At 52.4% G+C, this 20,189-nt stretch overlaps 3 protein-coding genes across 4 annotated transcripts in view; 1 reads left to right on the top strand and 2 right to left on the bottom strand.

Moving 5' to 3' along the window:
• Window positions 1-10,584, bottom strand: NDUFA7 (NADH:ubiquinone oxidoreductase subunit A7). Its single transcript, XM_030807737.1, has 4 exons — window positions 10,488-10,584; window positions 10,038-10,087; window positions 5,450-5,599; window positions 1-235 (listed from the first exon to the last, which is right to left on the bottom strand). The coding sequence occupies exons 1-4, from the start codon at window positions 10,536-10,538 to the stop codon at window positions 145-147; spliced, it is 342 nt and encodes a 113-aa protein (XP_030663597.1). The 5' UTR covers window positions 10,539-10,584; the 3' UTR covers window positions 1-144.
• Window positions 10,551-12,510, top strand: RPS28 (ribosomal protein S28). The gene is made up of 4 exons (XM_030807736.1): window positions 10,551-10,748; window positions 10,835-10,882; window positions 11,134-11,272; window positions 11,448-12,510. The coding sequence occupies exons 1-3, from the start codon at window positions 10,551-10,553 to the stop codon at window positions 11,254-11,256; spliced, it is 369 nt and encodes a 122-aa protein (XP_030663596.1). The 3' UTR covers window positions 11,257-11,272; window positions 11,448-12,510.
• The window catches only part of KANK3 (KN motif and ankyrin repeat domains 3), an 18,413-nt gene continuing 9,982 nt past the window's right edge, over window positions 11,759-20,189 (bottom strand). For both annotated transcript variants that reach the window (XM_030807734.1, XM_030807735.1), the window contains 4 exons: window positions 14,577-14,722; window positions 14,252-14,452; window positions 14,072-14,170; window positions 11,759-12,092 (listed from right to left, as the gene is read on the bottom strand). In XM_030807734.1, coding sequence (XP_030663594.1) covers window positions 12,018-12,092; window positions 14,072-14,170; window positions 14,252-14,452; window positions 14,577-14,722 — 521 coding nt within the window. In that variant the 3' untranslated portion in view covers window positions 11,759-12,017. The remainder of the gene's footprint in view (window positions 12,093-14,071; window positions 14,171-14,251; window positions 14,453-14,576; window positions 14,723-20,189) is intronic.

Genomic DNA, 20,189 nt, shown 5'->3' on the forward strand with positions numbered 1-20,189 from the left:
TGAGACTGTCTGTATTTTTTTATTTTTTTAAAGTAAAACTAGAAGTGATACCCGAGCTCTATGTATTTGTCATAAATTAGGTCACATTCTCCCTGGAGGGAATCCAAGGAGGCAAAGTAGTTGGGTGGCCCTGAGGGTGCAGTGTCACAGGTAAGGCTGGTCCGAGGACAGCTCCCACCTCTTTATGGGAGGAGCTGGAGTCACCGCCTTCTTCTCAGTGGCTGCTACAGCAGAGCTGGAGGAGAGAAAGACTTCAGTGAGGGTTTCCAAAGAACAGTGTGGAAAGATCTGAGGGAGCCCACACCTGCCCCAGGACAAACACACCCACAGGGACTTTCTGGACCTGCAGGGCAGACTGCAGGACAGACACCAGGGTGTTCCAGAATGCCAACCCCTCCAACACGGCCCCTCAGAGGATCAGCCAACGCCAGGTGGTAGCTGGCAAGCCCCCTCTTTCCCCTTAGCCCTGTATGAACCCCCTGCTGTGGCCCCCAGGCCCAGAACCCACCATGGAGAGATGGACTCTTCCCTTCCCACTTTTGGTCTCCAGTGTACACAAGGCCCCCGCCCCCATTCATGCTGCCCCTCAAAACAGGATGCTGGCAGAAGGGCCAAGTGATCAGGTGACACTGGCCTCCAGCTCTTCCTGCCTCGGACTGGGCAAGAACTGCATGGCAGGCGCTACTGTGTGGGCACAGAGCCAGGAAGATGGGGCACCGCCCTCAGGAAGACTCAGGCTGGTGGGGCTGAGAATCCATGCACAAATGGCAACTGCGAAACACATCTCTGGCCCAGAGCTGGCCAAGAGGGAGCCCCCAGGAGACCCTGTGCCGGCGAGTCCAGGACGAGCACCCTCCCCTCTCACCCCACTCACCTGGGCCTGTGGGGCTCACACACCTCACAGCCTAAGCAAGAAAGGAAGCAGGAGGGTGGGGTGACGGAGGAGACGCCCCTGGGGTGGAGGCACAGGACCTCCCAGGAGCCTCAAGGAAGTGGAAGAGGCAGAAGTGGTCTCCCTGGGAAATGCAGACTTCTCTGGGGGCATGGCAAGGGGCTGTGTGGGAACAAGGTAGCTTGCCACACTCTGGTGCTGGACTCCAGTGAATCAGGCGACAACAAGGACCACTTCACTGAGTTCCTTCTGAGACAGACTCTTCCTCTGTTGCCCAGGCTGGTGTGCAGTGGCACAATCTCAGTTCACTGCAACCTCTGCCTCCCAGGCTTGAGTGATTCTCTTGCCTCAGCCTCCCAAGTAACTGGGATTACAGGTATGCGCCATCAGTCCCGGCTAATTTTTGTATTTTCTTTCTTGTTTATTATTTATGAGACAGGGTCTCACTTTGTCACCCAGGCTGGAGTGCAGTGGCGCTATCTCAGCTCACTGAAGCTTCCTCGACCTCCCAGGTTCAAGAGATCCTTCTGCCTCAGTCCTTCAAGTAGCTGGGACTACAGGTGCACACCACCACACCCGGCTAATTTTTGTATTTTTTGTAGAGATGCAGTTTCACCGTGCTGCTCAGACTGGTCTTGAACGTCTGAGCTCAAGCGATCCACCCACCTCGGCCTCCCAAAGTGCTGGGATTACAGGCGAGAGCCACAGCGCCCCTAACTTTTGTATTTCAGTAGAGGCAGGGTTTCACCATGTTGGCCAGGCTAGTCTCGATCTCCTGACCCCTAGTGATCTGCTCACCTTGGTCTCCCAAAGTGCTGGGATTACAGGTGTGAGCTACCATGCCCAGCCTAAAAAATTTTTAATAGAGACGGGGTCTCGTTGTGTTACTCAAACAAGTCTAGAACTCAAGCAATCCTCACACCTCAGCTTCCTGAGTCACTGGGATTAAAGGCACACACCACTGCGCCTGGCCTATTCACAGAGTTCTTTTTTTTTTTAATTTTTATTTTTTATTTTTGAGGTGGAGTCTCACTCTGTCGCCCAGGCTGGAGTGCAGTGGCGCGATCTCGGCTCACTGCAAGCTCTGCCTCCCGGGTTCACACCATTCTCCTGCCTCAGCCTCCCGAGTAGCTGGGAATACAGGCATCCGCCACCACGCCCAGCTAATTTTTTGTATTTTTAGTAGAGATGGGGCTTCACCATATTAGCCACAATGGTCTCGATCTCCTGACCTGGTGATCTGCCTGCCTCGGCCTCCCAAAGTGCTGGGACTACAGGTGTGAGCCACCGCGCCCGGCCCTCACAGAGTTCTAAGTACAGAGCAGGCCCTGCCTGACCTCATTACCTCCCAGATCTCAGCACACTGCAAGTCTAGCATCCGTGTTTTATACATGAAGAAACCAAGGCTCAAGAAGGCTGAGGGACTGCCCACACCGTGAGTCGGCTGTAAAGCCCAGACCCCAATGGGAGTCCAGGCAAACTGGTTTGAAATACTGCTTCTGCTTACTGCTGCCTGTGTGACCCAGGCTAGTCACTTGGCTTCTGTGAGCCTCGATTTCCTCTTCTGCAAGAGGGGCCATCACCATCTAACTGGTGTAGTTAGTAGGAGGTAGGCAGGACACTGACTCTGTGCCAGGCTCCAAGAGTTTCCAAATATTAATTATGAGGACTAGCCCTCATAACAGCTTTCTGAAGTAGATACTATTAGAGTCCCCATTTAATTAAGAGAAGACACCTAAAACCAGGAACCAAACTACTTTTTGAGAGGAGCCCAAGGTTTATACAATTCTCTCTCTGAGAACAATACATGGCCGGGCATGGTGGGTCACACCTGTAATTCCAGCACTTTGGGAGGCCGAGGCCAGAGGATCACATAAGGTCAGGAGTTCAAGACCAGCCTGACCAACATGGTGAAGCCCCATCTCTACTAAAAATACAAAATTAGCCCGGTGTGGTGGCATGCGCCTGTAATCCCAGCTACTTGGGAGGCTGAGGCAGGAGAATCGCTTGATCCTAGGAGGTGGAGGTTGCAGTGAGCCAAAATCGCGCCATTGCACTCCAGCCTGTGCAGTAAGAGTGAGACTGTCTCAAAATAAATAAATAAAATAAGAATTCAGCCGGGCGCGGTGGCTCACGCTTGTAATCCCAGCACTTTGGGAGGCCGAGGCAGGCGGATCACGAGGTCAGGAGATCGAGACCACGGTGAAACCCCGTCTCTACTAAAAAATACAAAAAATTAGCCGGGCGTGGTGGCGGGCGCCTGTAGTCCCAGCTACTCGGAGAGGCTGAGGCAGGAGAATGGCGTGAACCCGGGAGGCGGAGCTTGCAGTGAGCCGACATTGCGCCACTGCACTCCAGCCTGGGCGACAGAGCGAGACTCCGTCTCAAAAAAAAAAAAAAAAAAAAAAAAAAAAAAAAAAAAATAAGAATTCATAATTATATAAACAGTAATGTCTCAGCTTTTCACAGGACCCTTGGAGGGACCCCGGAACTTCATCTGTTTTGTAGGATGCCAAGTCCTGGCTGAGGCGCTAACTTCTACCCTCCCCTGGGTTGGACTAAATGAGCTCTTGCTAAGCATGGTGACTCTCACTTGTAGTTCCAGCTACTCGGGAGGCCAAGGCAGGAGGATCACTTGAGCCCAGGAGTTTGAGAACGGCCTGGGCAACGAAGCAAGACACCATCTCTACAAAACATTTAAAAATTAACCCAGCATGGAGGACGGGCATGGTGGCTCACGCCTGTAATCCCAGCACTTTGGGAGGCCAACGCAGGCGGATCACGAGGTCAGGAGATCGAGACCATCCTGGCTAACACGGTGAAAACCCATCTCTACTAAAAATACAAAAACTTAGCCAGGTGTGGTGATGGGCACCTGTAGTCCTAGCTACTAGGCAGGCTGAGGCAGGAGAATGGCTTGAACCCCTGGGAGGCAGAGCTTGCAGTGAGCAGAGATCGCGCCACTGCACTCCAGCCTGGTGTGGGAAAAAGAAAGAGAGATCAGATTGTTAATGTGTCTGTATAGAAACTAGACATAAGAGACTCCATCTGTAACCCTACCCCCAACCCTGTGCTCTCTGAAACATGTGCTGTGTCAACTCAGGGTTAAATGGATTAAGCGCTGTGCAAGATGTGCTTTGTTAAACAAATGCTTGAAGGCAGCATGCTCATTAAGAGTCATCACCACTCCCTAATCTCAAGTACCCAGGGACACGAAACACTGCGGAAGGCCGCAGGGACTCCTGCCTAGGAAAGCCAAGTATTGTCCAAGGTTTCTCCCCATGTGATAGCCTGAGATATGGCCTCGTGGGAAAGACCTGACCGTCCCCCAGCCCGACACCCGTAAAGGGTCTGTGCTGAGGAGGATCAGTAAAAGAGGAAGGGACGCCTCATTGCAGTTGAGACAAGAGGAAGGCATCTATCTGTCTCCTGCTCATCCCTGGGCAGTGGAATGTCTCCGTGTAAAACCCGATAGGAGATAGGGGAAAACCGCCTTAGGGCTGAAGGTGGGACATGCGGGCAGCAATACTGCTCTTTAAGGCATTGAGATGTTTATGTGTATACATATCTAAAGCACAGCACTTAATTCTTTACATTGTTTATGATGCAGAGACCTTTGTTCACGTGTTTAACTGCTGACCTTCTCTCCACTATTATCCTATGATCCTGCCACATCCCCCTCTCCAAGAAACACCCAATAATGATGAATAAATACTAAGGGAACTCAGAGGCCGGGTGGATCCTCTGTATGCTGAGCGCCGGTCCCCTGGTCCCCCAATTTCTTTCTCTATACTTTGTCTGTGTCTCCTTCTTTTCCAAGTCTCTCATGCCACCTAACTAGGAACACCCACAGGTGTGGAGGAGCAACCCACCCCTTCAGCCTGGGCAACGCAGGGTGACTCCATCTCAAAAAAAAAAAAAAAAAAAACCGGCCGGGCACAGTGGCTCACGCCTGTAATCCTAGCACTTTGGGAGGCCGAGTCCGGTGGATCACAAGGTCAGTTTGAGACCAGCCTGGCCAAGATGGTGAAACCCTGTCTCTACTGAAAATACAAAAATTAGCTGGGCGTGGTGGTGGGCACTTGTAATCCCAGCTACATGAGAGGCTGAGGCAGATAATTGCTTGAACCCAGGAGGCGGAGGTTGCAGTGAGCCGAGATCACATCATTGTACTCCAGCCTGGGCGACAGAGTGAGACTCCGTCTCAAAAAAAAAAAAAAAAAAAAAATTTGACCCAGCATGGTGGCACTAATCTGTAACACCAATTACTGGGGAGGTCGAGGAAGGAGGGGAGGATCACTTCAGCCCAGGCGTTCAAGGCTGCAGTGAGTGATGATCGCGCCATTGCACTTCATCCTGGGCAACAGAGCAAGACTCTGTCTCTAAACACGAATAAATGAGCTCTTGGACAAAAAACTCCCAGCAGCACAGTTCCTGACGCAACTGATGCTTACTAAGTAGGATCTTGACAAGCACCCTTTCCACAAGTTGGGGAGACAGAGTGGGTTGCAGGAGGGGGCCGTGGGGACTGTGGTGAGCAATGCTGGGGATCCTCACCTCTCTGCTGGCTTGCCTGACACCAGCGCCTTCTGTGAGGACATGATGATGGAAGGGGGCACAGATTCCCGGCGGCCATCGCGAGTGCAATAGTAATTGTCGGAGAGCTTGTGGCTAGGACCCACAGGGAGCTTGGGAGGAGGCTGAGTTCTGAGGGGAAAAAAGATCAGCACTAAAGCAAAGGGACAGTCACTGTCATGGCCCCGCTGTGGGCCCATCACCTCAGTCACAAAATGTGGGATCTACAGCCAGCTACTGGGATAAGCCACAGGCTGGGGGTGTCCCTTGGTACACTGGCAGGGACATATGCCTGGGGAGGGGTCCTGGGGCCCCAAGCAGATGGTGGCCCCTGCTCTGGATGTGAAGATGCCACCCCCAGGGACCCCACCTGTCCCGAATGTGGAGGGTACAGAGGACCCTTTCTGAGGCTCCCAAGGCCCGGGACATGTTCCCATGCCCCTTACCCCATGGCTGAGCTTGGCAGCCAGCCTCACCTGACTTAGCCCACTCTGAGTGGCTTTTTCCCCTAAGGCCAGGCTCTGGACGCCCTGCGTTTCCTGTTATTTCAGGAAGTCTCTGGAGAACCCTGCTAGGATCAAGGCCCATTGCTCAAAGAACACCTTGGCCTTGGAGCCTGTCCAGATCTCTGCATTTCCTGCCACCATGTGGCCAGGCAACTCCTCTCTGGAGCCCAGAGAGGGGTGAACAGAGCTCAGTCTTGGCTTGAACTAAACCCTGGGCTGGATTTACCTGGAAGCCTGAGGCCTTAAAAGAAATGCTCAAAACAAGGATGGTCATGGTGGCTCATGCCTGTAATCCCAGCACTTTGGGAGGCCGAGGTGGGTGGGTCACTTGAGGTCAGGCGTTCGAAACCGGCCTGGCCAACACTGCAAACCCCATCTCTACTAAAATACAAAAATTAGCCAAGCATGGTGGTGGGAGGCAGAGATTGCAGTGAGCTGAGATCGCGCCACTACACTCCAGCCTGGCGACAGGGCGAGACTCCATCTATTAAAAAAAAAAAAAAAAAAAAGCTCAAAACAAAAGAGGGGCTTTCCAGAGACAGGTAGCAGAGAAGACAGCAAAAACCGTAAATTGATCTGTTTCCACTTAGCCATGTCTCTAAGTCACTTTTTTGTCTGGGAACTGTTTCACCAGAATTTAATTTTTTTCTGAGGCAGTGATCATATGCACTGCAGCCTGGATGACATATGCAATCATATGATCGCTTGAGGAGTGATCATAGCTCACTGCAGCCTCAACCTCCTGGGCTCAAGCAATGTTCCCGCCTCAGCCTCTCAAGTAGCTGGAACTACAGGCGCACACTACCACATCTGGCTAAAAACAATTTTTCTATTTTTGTGGAGTCGGGGGTCTTGCTATGTTGCCCAGGTTGATGTCGAATTCCTGGCCTCAAGTTATCTTCTCACCTTGGCCTCCCAAAGTGCTGGGATTACAGGTGTGAGCCACCACTCCTGGCCTTTTTCTTAAAACAAGTGTCACTGTATTTTTAAAAAATAAGAAACATAAAGTAAAAAATGTTTAATATTAAAAGCAATATATTATGTGAAAGACTTTGCTTAAGGAGGCTGGATGTGGTGGCTCATACCTTGGGAGGCCAAGGTGGAAGGATTGCTTGAGGCCAGGAGTGGTTTTTTTGTTTGTTTTTTGTTTTGAGATGGAGTCTCACTCTGTCACCCAGGTTGGAGTACAGTGGTGTCATCTCGGCTCACTGCAACCTCCACCTCCCAGGTTCAAGCGATTTTCCTGCCTCAGCCTCCCAAGTAGCTGGGACTACAGGCGTGCGCCAGCATGCCGGCTAATTTTTGTATTTTTAGTAGAGATGGGTTTTAACTATGTTGCCCAGGCTGGTCTCAAACTTCTGAGCTTGTGATCCACCTGCCTTGGCCTCCCAAAGTGCTGGGATTACAGGCATGAGCCACCATGCTCAGCCAGAGGCCAGGAGTTTAAGATCAGCTTGGGCAACATGGTAAGACCTTGTCTCTATAAAAAATTTTAAAAATTAGCCAGGCATGGTAACATGTGCCTGTAGTCCCAGCTACTTGGGAGGCTGGAACAGGAGGATCACTTAGGCCTGGAAGTTTGAAGCTGCAGTGAGCTATGATTGTGCCACAGCACTCCGGCCTGGGTGACAGAAACCCAGTCTTAAAAAAAAAAAAAAAGGCCAGGTGCGGTGGATCACGAGGTCAAGAGATCAGACCGTCCTGGCAAACATGGTGAAACCCCGTCACTACTAAAAATACAAAAATTAGCTGGGTGTGGTGGCGTGCGCCTGTAGCCCCAGCTACTCGGGAGGCTGAGGCAGGAGAATCACTTGAACCCAGGAGGCCGAGATTGCAGTGATCCGAGATCCGCCACTGCACTCCAGCCTGGCGACAGAGACTCCATCTAAAAAAAAAAAAAAAAAGACCAATAAAACATCCAGATGAATCACTAGAGGGCGCCGTCATCCTAAAAAAGTCAAAACTTTCCTAAAGCCATTTCCTCAACTGGCCCATAACTACCCTGATAGAAAACCAAGTGGGGGGTCGGGGGATGGGGGGGAGAGAGCATCAGGAAGAATAGCTAATGGATGCTGGGCTTCATACCTAAGTGATAGGTTGATCTTTGATCTTTGCAGCAAACTACCATGGCACGTTTACCTTTGTAACAAAACTGCAAATGTACCCCAGAACTTAACGTTAAAGTTGAAAACAAGCCAGGCACAGTGGCTCACGCCTGTAATCCCAGCACTTTGGGAGGCCGAGGTGGGCGGATTACGAGGTTAGGAGTTCCAGACCAGACTGGCCAACATGGTGAAACCCTGTCTCTACTAAAAATACAAAAAATTAGTCGGGCATGGTGGCACATGCCTGTAATCCCAGCTACTTGGGAGGCTGAGGCAGGAGAATCGCTTGAACCCGGGAGGTGGAGATTGCAGTGAGCTGAGATTGTGCCATTGCACTCCAGCCTGGGCAACAAGAGCAAAACTCCGTCTCAAAAAAAAAAAAAAAAAAAAAAGGCCGGGCGCGGTGGCTCACGCTTGTAATCCCAGCACTTTGGGAGGCCGAGACGGGCGGATCACGAGGTCAGGAGATCGAGATCACGGTGAAACCACGTCTCTACTAAAAATACAAAAAAAAATTAGCCGGGCGTGGTGGCGGGCGCCTGTAGTCCCAGCTACTCGGAGAGGCTGAGGCAGAAGAATGGCGTGAACCCGGGAGGCGGAGCTTGCAGTGAGCCGAGATAGCGCCACTGCACTCCAGCCTGGGCGACAGAGCGAGACTCCGTCTCAAAAAAAAAAAAAAAAAAAAAAAAGTTGAAAACAAAGTTGGATACTTCTAATATTTGGAATTAGTCACAACATATAGGCATTCACATAAATTTGGTTACTTTAATGCTATTTTTCTTCCTTTCATTATAATCCTCAATGACTGCCTTACCTCTGCCTACCTCTTTGACTTCATAGATTATACCATCATCCCTTTCCCTCAATGGGTTCCATCCATACTGGCCTCCTTCCTACTCAGGCTCTGTCCAGCCTGACAGTCTTAGCCTTTCCTGTTCCCTCTGCTCAGAATGTTTTTTCTCTGTTTCTTATTTTTTTGAGACAGTTTTGTTCTGTCACCCAGGCTGGAGTGCAGTGGTGCGATCCCAGCTCACTGCAATATCCATCTCCTGTGTTCAAGCGATTCTCCTGCCTCAACCTCCCGAGTAGCTGGGACTACAGGCGCGTGCCACCACTCCCGGATAATTTTTGTATTTTTAGTAGAGAGGGGGTTTCACTGTGTTGGCCAGGCTGGTCTCAAACTCCTGACCTCCTGATCTGCCTGCCTCGGCCTCCCAAAGTGCTGGGATCACAAGCGTGAGCCACCGAGCCCGGCCAGAATGTTTTTTCAATAATTATTCTTTGAATGGGTCCTTCCCATCATTCAGGTGACCCAACTGTCAATTTCCAAAGAAAGATCTTTCCCAATCATCTGACTTTACGTAGCCACCCTCCAGCTTCCACTTACTTTGTTTTGTCTTCAAAGCATTCCAGAACAATACTACCTGCTGTGTTTGTTTCCCTACTATGCCTCTCCCTAGGATGTGGCGTCCATGAAAGAATGTAGGTAAGAACTTCCCTGATTCAAAAAGTTAAACCCAAGGCTGAGGTCATACATAACAGGGGCTTGTAAATATCAACTAATATTTTAATATAAATGAGTCTGAAATCAGGACACTTCTGGGTTCAAGTCCCCGCTGCCACTTTTTAGCTTCTGAGTGACTTCAGGCAAATGAGTTAGCCTCTCTGGACCTCTTTTTTCATCTGTAGCTTGGGGATAACACTGACTAACATGGCCACGCTGAGCACTGCAAATCTAGCCTGATTCCCACTCGGAATGCACGCCCGGCCTCGCTGTTTCAGGAGGGCTGTCCTCCGGAGTTCAGCAAGGTTAAAGGCAAACCTCTGCCTCCACAGCCTGGCAGGGGACTGGTGGCAGGATGTCAGCCCTGCGTTTCAGGGGTCTGAAGGAACACAGATTTTGTTTTCGGTGGAGAAAGGACAGAGCCAGAGGCTGGGCAGCGAGCGGGGCCTGCTCACCGCTTGGAGATCTCCTGGTAGCGCAGCTGCAGCTTCGCCTGCAGGTCTTGCTGTGGGAAGAGGAGAAGGGAGGTCGGCCTGCAAGGCACCCCAGGAGAGAGTAAAGGAGAGGGCGAGGGAGCAGGGATGGCCCGGGGATGCGCATTTTAAGGGAAGGCAGGGGATGAACACTCGGGGAAAGGGATGTGGGTCCTGCAGGTGAAGAGGAAAGCCAGAGTCCGGGCCCCAGAACTAAGGCTAAGAAGGTCGGGGACTGGGGAAATCCCAGGCCTGAGTGGTTCCCAGGCCAGGAGAGGGTCCCGGGTTGAAGGGGTCACGAGTTGGGGGTTTCCAGGGAGATTCGGGGAGAGCGAACCGTCCCGGCTTAGGAAGGAGGTGGGGACCAGGAGCGGGTCCACGACACACGGAGCCCGAAGCCCCCCATGGTGCAGCCCTGTCGGCCCCGCGCACCCCGGACACCCAGTTCCGCAGCCGCTGGATGAGACGGGTGGCGGACGCCATCTTCAGTCCGCGATGCTGAAGGGCGCCGCCAGTGACGTCTCCACCGCTGGGGTGCTGGGAAACACGCGGCGTGGTATCGCGAGACGGGAGTGGGCGGGGCTAGAACGTCCTATAAGGGCTCTCCCCGAAGCACGTGACTCCTCTCCGCCAGAACGCCGCCGCGCCGCCATCATGGACACCAGCCGTGTGCAGCCTATCAAGCTGGCCAGGGTGAGGTGGGGGCCCGAATTTGTGGGCAAGGGGAGGGAGTAGAGGCGCCAAACGGGCCGGGTCTGAACCCAGCTTCTTTCCTCCAGGTCACCAAGGTCCTGGGCAGGACCGGCTCTCAGGGACAGTGCACGCAGGTAATCGGGTGGGGGCATTCGGCCGACTGCCGGGGACCTAAACCCTGATGTGACCCCTACCCTGCCCTAACCCCTGCCAACCGGAATCCGGGAGCCGATGCTCATTTCATCCCAGGGTTCTGATGGTCCCTTTTAACGATCTGTGTTCTGGCCCCGACACGTTATCTGAATTCATATCTGCTTCCCACTCCGCAGTGCCATTCCGCGGCCCGCCCTAACTTCTTCCTCCACTCCCCGGTGGGGACCCGTAGGTGCGCGTGGAATTCATGGACGACACGAGCCGATCCATCATCCGCAATGTAAAAGGCCCGGTGCGTGAGGGCGACGTGCTCACCCTTTTGGAGTCAGAGCGAGAAGCCCGGAGGTTGCGCTGAGCTTGGCTGCTCGCTGGTGGGTGCAAAGAGAACACCCCTTGGATAGACCTTTTGGTTGGTGGTAGGGAGGCTTCGTTAAGTCCCGGGTGAGAGGGTTTGGGAGGCAGAGTCTACAGAGACTGACAAGAGGGAGGCGGGAGTTTGCCAATTGCTGCAGGGCCTGTCAACATCTCGTTTGGGTCTGTTTACAGGGTCTTGGATGTTGGGTTCGACCACTTGGCCGATGGGAATGGTGACAATGTGCTCCTTTTGTTTTTTGCCCGCCACACGGAATTGAAATGCTCCTTTAAATAAAGCGTTTGTGTTTCAAGTTAACTCGGGTTCTTGTCTGGGTTATGCGACTAGGGTTTCTCTGGGTTTCTTGAGTGGCTCCCAGGCGGTCACCGATCCTCCGCACTCTGGAAATCCTGGCCGTGCGGTCTTGCCAAACGAAGCTTTTCCTTTTTGACGCGGGGGGTCGTGTTTGTATATTGCACCCTCTACCCCAAACAAAACACAAGCGTAGTAGGAATGTTTTATTAGCAAAGAAGTTTCAGAGAGTGGGTGGACCAGGGCTATATTCCTTGGTCCCCACCTCACCTTGGTGGAGCCAGGGTGAGCCCCTTCCTGCCAGTCACCCCAACTGAAAGTGCCTTTCTCTTCAGCCAGTGTTAGCTTCTGAGCAGAGGACCCTGGACCCTTCTGTGCGCCAAAGGCTGACGTGACTGAGGAGATCTCCCCACAGCTAGTTGTAGTGAGCCAGATGAGGCAGCTCACTGAACCTAGGGGTTCTCTCCACTGTCACTGCATTCTCCTTCACCAGATGTGGCTGTCTGGGAGCCAGGGGGTGACTCGCTCTGGAGAGAGGGGAAAAGAGGGGGGCCTACTGCAATCTCCTTGAGGCAGGAAACGTGGGATTCAGCCCCAGCCTCACTTAGTGGAGGTTCTTTTACCATGGAGCCAGGCTGCCTGGTTTGTATCCTATCTCTGCCCCTTCTGACCTGGAAGAGGTGCTTGACCTTCCTCCCACATCCCTTCCAGTGGGGTGAGTACAGGTGTTCCTCAGTTTACAGTGGGTTACGTCCCGGTGAGTACATCATAGATTGAAAGTATTGCAAATTGAAATGTATTTAATACACCTAATCTACCAAACATCACAGCTTAGCATGGTCCATCTTAAGCTTGTTCAGAACGCCTTACCCTGTAGTTGGGGAAACTCGTCTAACACGAAGCCTGTTTTAATAAAGTATTGAATGTCTCGTGTAATTTATTGAATACTCTGCTGAAGTGTGGTTTTTGCTAAGTACACACCGCTTTCATGCTATCATGAAGTCAAAAAATTGTAAGTGGTGCCAGGCGCGATGGCTCACGCCTGTTGTAATCCCAGCTACTTAGGAGGCTGAGGCAGAAGAATTTCTTGAACCTGGGAGGTGGAGGTTGCAGTGAGCCGAGATCGTGCCATTGCACTCCTGCCTGGCCAACAAAGCAACTCTTTTTTTTTTTTTTGAGATGGAGTCTCGCTCTGTCGCCCAGGCTGGAGTGCAGTGGCGCAATCTCGGCTCACTACAAGCTCCGCCTCCCGGGTTCACGCCATTCTCCTGCCTCAGCGAGTAGCTGGGACTACAGGCGCCCGCCACCACGCCCGGCTAATTTTTTTTGTATTTTTAGTAGAGATGGGGTTTCACAGTGGTCTCGATCTCCTGACCTCGTGATCCGCCCGCCTCGGCCTCCCAAAGTGCTGGGATTACAAGCGTGAGCCACCGCGCCCGGCCAAAGCAACACTTAAAAAGAAAACAAAAATGAGCTGGGTATGGTGGCGCATGCCTGTAATCCCACCTACTCAGGAGGCTGAGGCACGAGAATCACTTGAACTTGGGAGGTGGAGGTTGCAGTGAACTGAGATTGTGCCACTGCACTCCAGCCTGGGTGACAGAGTGAGACTCTGTCTCCAAATGAAAAAAAAAAATTAGCTGGGCATGGTGGCACGTGCCTGTAGTCCCAGCTACTTGAGAGGCTAAGGCAGAAGAATCGCTTGAACCCCAGAGGTGGAGGCTGCAGTGAGCTGCAGTCACCCCACTGCACTCTAGCCTCGGTGACAGAGGAAGACTCCATCTCAAAAATAAGTAAATAAAAAGTTGTTAAGTGGTGTCATGGTAAATTGGGGTCAACCTGTACAGGATGAGTGGGCTGAGTAGATGACTTGGATTATGAAAGTGCTGAAACATCCTGGCACTTGCCATCAGAGTATAGTGGTGTTGGGGGCTAATGTGTTCTGCAAACTCACCCAGTCTCCAGTTCTGAAGCTCTGGACCCCCTTCCGCACCCTGCCTGATGCCAATGGGCTCCTTTTTCTTTTGATAAGAGCCTCCCTGGCAGTAGGTAACAGGAGCCCAGGGGCATGCATGAAAGATCTTAGCTAGGTCTCTGTGACCTTAGGTTACTTCCCCCCTTGAGGCCTCAGTCTCATGACCTGGAGTAGTGTCAGCCTCACTGGGGTTTTGCTGCTTTCACATCAAATCCTAGCCCCTGCCAGGCGCTCTGGTTTCACACCTGTAATCCCAGCACTTGAGGATGCTGAGGCCGAAGGATCCCTTGAGCTCAGGAGTTTGAGGCTGCAGTGAGCTCTGATCACCACTACACCCCAACCTGGGTTACAGTGAGACCCTGTCTCCAAAAAAAAAAAAAAAAAAAAGCCACATAGGAGAATCCAGACACTGGTTCTGCACCCCTGGTGCCACCTTTGGGGAGCAGAAAGGGAGGCTTGGGGCACATTTACTATCCTCTGCAAACTGAATTTGCAGCTGGGAAGGTTTGTTTCTTCCAGAGCTGTGCTCACCTGGGTGTCAGGCTGGCCCAAGCTCAGGCGGGCGTGTAGCAGAGCGGCCACCTCATCCTGCTCGGCCTCCAGGGCGATGGCCAGGGCACTGGTGCCCTCCTGTGGAAATTTAGGGACAGTGAGATCCCTGAGCCAAGCCATGGGCACCCCCAAGATGCCAGCCCCATTGTGGGGTCTTACATTGTCCAGGATGGCAGGGTCGCAGCCTGGCTGGGCGAGCAGCAGCCGCACGGTGTCCAGGCGCCCATATTCACTGGCGCACATCAGCGCTGTGGCCCCATCCGCATCCTGCGCATTCACATCAGCCCCACACGCCAGCAGGGCTGCCACCATGTCCTGTCGGCCATGGCTGATGGCCAGCATGAGGGCTGTCTGTCCCGTCTGGGGAGTGGGGAAGAAAAGGGAACAGGCTAGGGTAGGCTCAGGGAAGGGAGGTCACAGACAGGTTGACTCCCAAAGTGAAAGTGACTCCTGGCTGAGAGCCACAGTGGGGGCGCCCACGCACCTGACTGGCCTTGGCATTGACATCGCCCATGCAGAAGAGTCTCTGGACCACAGCCATGTCCTCCTCTTCCCGCCTCACAGAGGTGAGTGCAGCCAGCATGAGGGCCGAGTAGCCTGCTCGGTTCTGGCGGTTGACCTCGCAGGCCCCTGGGAGAGAAAAGGGGGCCGTCCACGGAGATGCCAACACCGTGGCCCGACTTGATCCACTCACCTCCCTGCAAGCCTCGGGCACAGCACCTGCATACGGGGTGGTCTCCTCAACGTTCTCCCCACAATAGCCACGTGGTTCCTCCCTCACTAAGGTGTTGCTCAAATATCTGCTCAGTGAAGGACCTTCCTATTTCATCTTTTTTTTTTTTGAGACATAGTCTTGCTCTGTCACCCAGGCTGGAGTGCAGTGGCACGATCTCAGCTCACTGCAGTCTCCAGTCTCTGCCTCCCGAGTAGCTGGAACTACAGCATGTGCCACCACGCCCAGCTAATTTTTGTATTGTTTTTTTTTTTTTTGAGACGGAGTCTCGCTCTGTCGCCGAGGCTGCAGTGCAGTGGTACGATCTCAGCTCACTGCAAGCTCTGCCTCCCGGGTTCACGCCATTCTCCTGCCTCAGCCTCCCAAGTAGCTGGGACCACAGGTGCCCGCCACCATGCCTGGCTAATTTTTTGTATTTTTAGTAGAGACAGGGTTTCACCGTGTTAGCCAGGATGGTCTCAATCTCCTGACCTTGTGATCCACCTGCCTTGGCCTCCCAAAGTGCTGGGATTATAGGCGTGAGCCACCGTGCCTGGCTCATATTTTTTAGTAGAAACAGGGTTTCACCATGTTGGCCAGGCTGGTCTCGAACTCCTGATCTCAAGTGATCCACCCACCGTGGCCTCCCAAAGTGCTGGAATTACAGGCATGAGCCACTGGCCCGTACCTCCCTATTTCAAATCAGGCAGGAACTTGGTTTTGTTTGCTGCTGTATCCCTCAGTACTTAGAACAATACCTGGCACATAGTAGATGTTCAGTTAAACATTTGTTGACTGAATAATAAAAGGATATGTTTATTTTCATGGCCACCACCCGCCAAGCCACCATCGTTGCTCCTCTTAAGAACAGTGCCAGCCTCCACCCTTCTCTCTGAATCCACTCCAGGTTCCACACAGCAGCCAGGAGCAACTATTTATTTATTTAGAGACGGAGTCTCGTTCTGTCACCCAGGCTGGAGTGCAGTGGCACGATCTCAGCTCACTGCAACCTTTGCCTCCCAGGTTCAAGCGATTCTTCTGCCTTGGCCACCTGAGTAGCTGGGATTACAGGCACGCACCACTATGCCCAGCTAATTTTTGTATTTTTAGTAGAGATAGGGTTTCACCATGTTGGTCAGGCTAGTCTCGAACTCCTGACATCGTGATTCGCTTGCCTCAGCTTCCCAAAGTGCTGGGATTACAGGCGTAAGCCACCGCACCTGGCCAGGAGCAAGAATTTAAAATGAATTTGGTTGCCAGGGCAGTGGCTCACACTTGTAATCCCAGCACTTTGAGAGGCCGAGGTGGTGGATCACTTGAGGTGAGGAGTTCGAGACCAGCCTGGCCAACAGGGTGAACCCCGTCTCTACTAAAAACACAAAAAATAGCCAGGAGTGGTGGCGGGCACCTGTAATCCCAGCTACTTGAGAGGCTGAGGCAGGATAATCACTTGAACCTGGGAGCTACAGTGAGCCAAGATCACGCCACTGCACTCCAGCCTGGGTGACACAGTGAGACCCTGTCTCAAAACAAACAAAAACAAACAAACAAACAAACAAAAAACACCTGCCAACACCTTGATTTCAGACTTCTGACCACCTGTTGTTAAAAAAAAAAAAAAAAGCCAGGTGCGGTGGCTCACGCCTGTAATCCTGGCACTTTGGGAGGCCGAGGCTGGCGGATCACAAGGTCAGGAGATCGAGATCATCCTGGCTAACTCAGTGAAACCCTGTCTCTACTAAAAATACAAAAAAAAAAAAAAAAAAAAAATTAGTCGGGCGTGGTGGTGGGCGCCTGTGGTCCCAGCTACTTGGGAGGCTGAGGCAGGAGAATGGCGTGAACCTTGGGGACGGAGCTTGCAGTGAGCCAAGACAGCGCCACTGTACTCCGGCCTGGGCGACAGAGCAAGACTCTGTCTCACACACGGGAAAAAAAAAACCTGCCAACACCTTGATTTCAGACTTCTGGCCACCTGTTGTTTGAAGCAGCTCACAGTGATACTTTGATGGCAGCCCTAGGAAGCAAAACAGCCTGGTCAACACTGCCTATCCTGAATGAAACACAAAGGTGAGCTCAGTTTCCTCTGGGATCAGTTCTGTTACCATCCTGGCCCCTGTTCCGCATAGTGCCTGTTTGGATGACATTTCCTGTACTGGCTGTTTTAATCCCTGTTTCCTGCCATTCTGAAGGCTCTGAGGATTGAGGTATTTTAAGGAAATGAATGAGGAGCTTGGGGAAAGGAGCAGGATTGGGGTCATGATCCCTAGTGAGGAAGGAGAGCTGAGATGAGGGACTGAGGAGTAAAGGGTTAAGTCAAATGACAGCAAAAATGGAGGCCAGGCATGTTGGCTCATGCCTGTACACTCAAATGCTTAGGGAGGCCAAGGCAGGAGGATCACTTGAGGCCAGGAGTCTGAGGCCAGCCTGAGCAACATAGGAAGACCCCCCATCTCTTAAAAAATTTGGCCAGACACAGTGGCTCACGTCTGTAATCCCAGCACTTTGGGAGGCCAAGGCAGGCAGATCACCAGGTCAAGAGATCAAGACCACCCTGGCCAACATGGTGAAATACCATCTCTACTAAAAATACAAAAAATTAGCCGGGCGTGGTGGTGTGTGCCTGTAGTCCCAGCTACTTGAGAGGCTGAGGCAGGAGCATCGCTTGAACATGGGAGACAGAGGTTGCAGTGAGCCGGTATCACGCCACTGCACTCCAGCCTGGTGACAGAGGGAGACTCCATCCCAAAAAAAAAAAAAAAATTAGCTGAGTGTGATGGTTCATGCCTGTGGTCCCAAATACTCAGGAGGCTGAGGTGGAACGATCGCTTGAGCCTGGGAGATTGAGGCTGCATCACGCCACTGCACCCCAGCCTGGAACAAAGCTTCTGTAAAAAGGGGTTGGGGGGATGTTCCCTGTTTGGGTGGCATGCTGTGTGGTGTCCGTGCCTTCCACCAAGACACCGTGTAAGGCGTCAGGTGGTCAGGGAGGAGCACACAGAAATAACCAGAGTGGGGTCCCTGCAGGCTAGCCAAGGGACCCACCCATCTTCCTGCTCCCTCTCCCTTTTCTCTTGCAGCTACCCTTGACCTTGCTTAACTAAAGAATCACCCTGGCCAGGCACAGTGGCTTACGCCTATAATTCCAGAACACTGGAGGCCGAGGCAGGAGGATCACTTGAGCTCTGGAGTTTGAGAACAGCCTGGACAACAAGAGCGAGACCTCATCTCTACTAAAAACACAAAAATTAGCCGGGTGTGGTGGAGAACGCCTGTAGTCCCTGCTACTTGGGAGACTGAGGAAGGAGGATCACTTGGGCCCAGGAGTTGGAGATCAGCCTGAGCAACGTGGCGAAACCCCATGCCTACAAAAAAATTTAAAAGGAATCACCCTCTTTGTTGACTTCATCGCCTGCTTGTCTTCTGCTATGGCCCTTACTACCATTTGAAATTATTTCATGTTTTTACTTGATAATCGTCTCTCTCCACTCTTCGCTCACCACTCCCACCACACACACATACACACACACACACACACACACTCAAAACTACACATTCCTGAAAGTTCTGTGGGAGCAGGCATTTATTCAACACACACTTGACGGTTTGCTGTGGGTCTGTCAGGCAGGTAGGTAGGGTTGGGTGAGAGAGGGGTATGGAGAAGAGTTCATGACAGGCTGAAGGAGGATGACAGAGGCAAAGAGACAAGGGGTGGGGGCTGTGAAACGGAGAGGGAGCAGTGGGTAACTGTCCCCGTAAGGTCCAAGGATTACTGGAGTTGGGGAATGGGAGCCTGTGAGCCGAGAAGCTGGGAGGTGAGGGTCGGGAAGCGGGGAGCTGAGAAGTGAGATTCTGTAAGGGGCACAACTATTAGGGACATCAAGGTCTGGGGCTGAGGTTATACCTGTAAAGCTGATGTGGGGCAGAGTCAAGGTCAAGGAAGGAGAGCAGCCAGGAGGTTGCAGGGCTCATGGGGGAGGATGTTGAAACTGACAAGTGGGCCAGGCACGGTGGCTCACGCCTGTAGTCCCAGCACTTTGGGAGGCCAAGGCGGGTGGATCACGAGGTCAGGAGATCGAGACCATCCTGGCTAACACGGTGAAACCCTGTCTCTACTAAAAATAAAAAAAAGATTAGCCAGGCTGGTGGTGGGCACCTGTAGTCCCAGCTGCTGGGGAGGCTGAGGTAGGAGAATGGCGTGAACCCGGGAGGCAGAGCTTGCAGTGAGCTGAGATTGCGCCACTGCACTCCAGCCTGGGTGACAGAGCAAGACTCCATCTCAGAAAAAGAAAAAGAAATTAACAAGTGCCGGCCAGGTGCGGTTGCTCACTCCTGTAATCCCAGTACTTTGGGAGGCTGAGGCTGCTCACTCCTGTAATCCCAGTACTTTGGGAGGCTGAGGCGGGCAGATCACCTGAGGTCAGGAGTTAAAGACCAGCCTGGCCAACATGGTGAAACCCCGTCTCTACTGAAAATACAAAAATTAGCCGGTCATGATGGCGCTTGCCAGTAATCCTAGCTACTCGGGAGGCGGAGGCAGGAGAGTCACTTGAACCCGGGAGGCAGAGGTTGCAGTGAGCTGAGATCTGAGATCGCGCCACTGCACTCCAGCCAGGCAGCAGAGCGAGACTCGGCCTCGAAAGAAAAAAAAAAAAAAAGACGAACTATAGAATGCTCTGGAAATGCAATCTTGAGATAAGGAGGAACTGACTGGAACAGCCTAGGCTCTGTTCCTGTCCCCATCTAGAAACATGTTGTCCTTTAATGCGTTAGCCCAGCGATTCCTGTTCCCCAGGGTATAAAATCTAGAGTGGGCTGCTTTCCAGGGTCCCTCACCTGCGGTGCAAGTGGGGCACCTGCAGACCAGATTCCATTCACCTTGGGCAGCCTTCCTGAGCCTTGGGGGATTGGCTCACTGTCAATCTTAGGCTTCTGCTGTTTCTTGCTACCTATCTGTAAATAAAGAACCTGCTTCGTGTAACTTGTTATGTGAATGAGTATTCTACCTTACCAGACTTGGGCAGGTAGGAAAAGCACATTCCTAGGTGCAATGGGCTGAAGGGGTAACCAGTGCACAGTGGACCTGCTTTGCAGCAAGGATTAGGCTGGAGGGAGAGAGGGAGAACTGGCCAAGAGCTAAAGTTCAAGAAAGGAGGAGCTACTTGAGGTCAGAGGTAGAAGCCGGAGAGGCAGAGTGGGGAGGGGCCTAGTCAGCGACAAGATGCTCCAAGGTAGGGTTTGAGAAGGAAGAGGGGGAAAGGTCTGGAAGTGGAGAGCAAGAGCAAAGTGCACACCCACGTACCTCCAGGCCCTGGATTCCAGGGGATGAAAGAGGAAACAGCCCCTGAATGCAGGGGCGTTAGTGTATATGACAGCAAGCAAGTATAG

The sequence above is a fragment of the Nomascus leucogenys genome, unplaced genomic scaffold, assembly GCF_006542625.1.
Source record: "Nomascus leucogenys isolate Asia unplaced genomic scaffold, Asia_NLE_v1 Super-Scaffold_241, whole genome shotgun sequence".
Classification (NCBI taxonomy): domain Eukaryota; kingdom Metazoa; phylum Chordata; class Mammalia; order Primates; family Hylobatidae; genus Nomascus; species Nomascus leucogenys.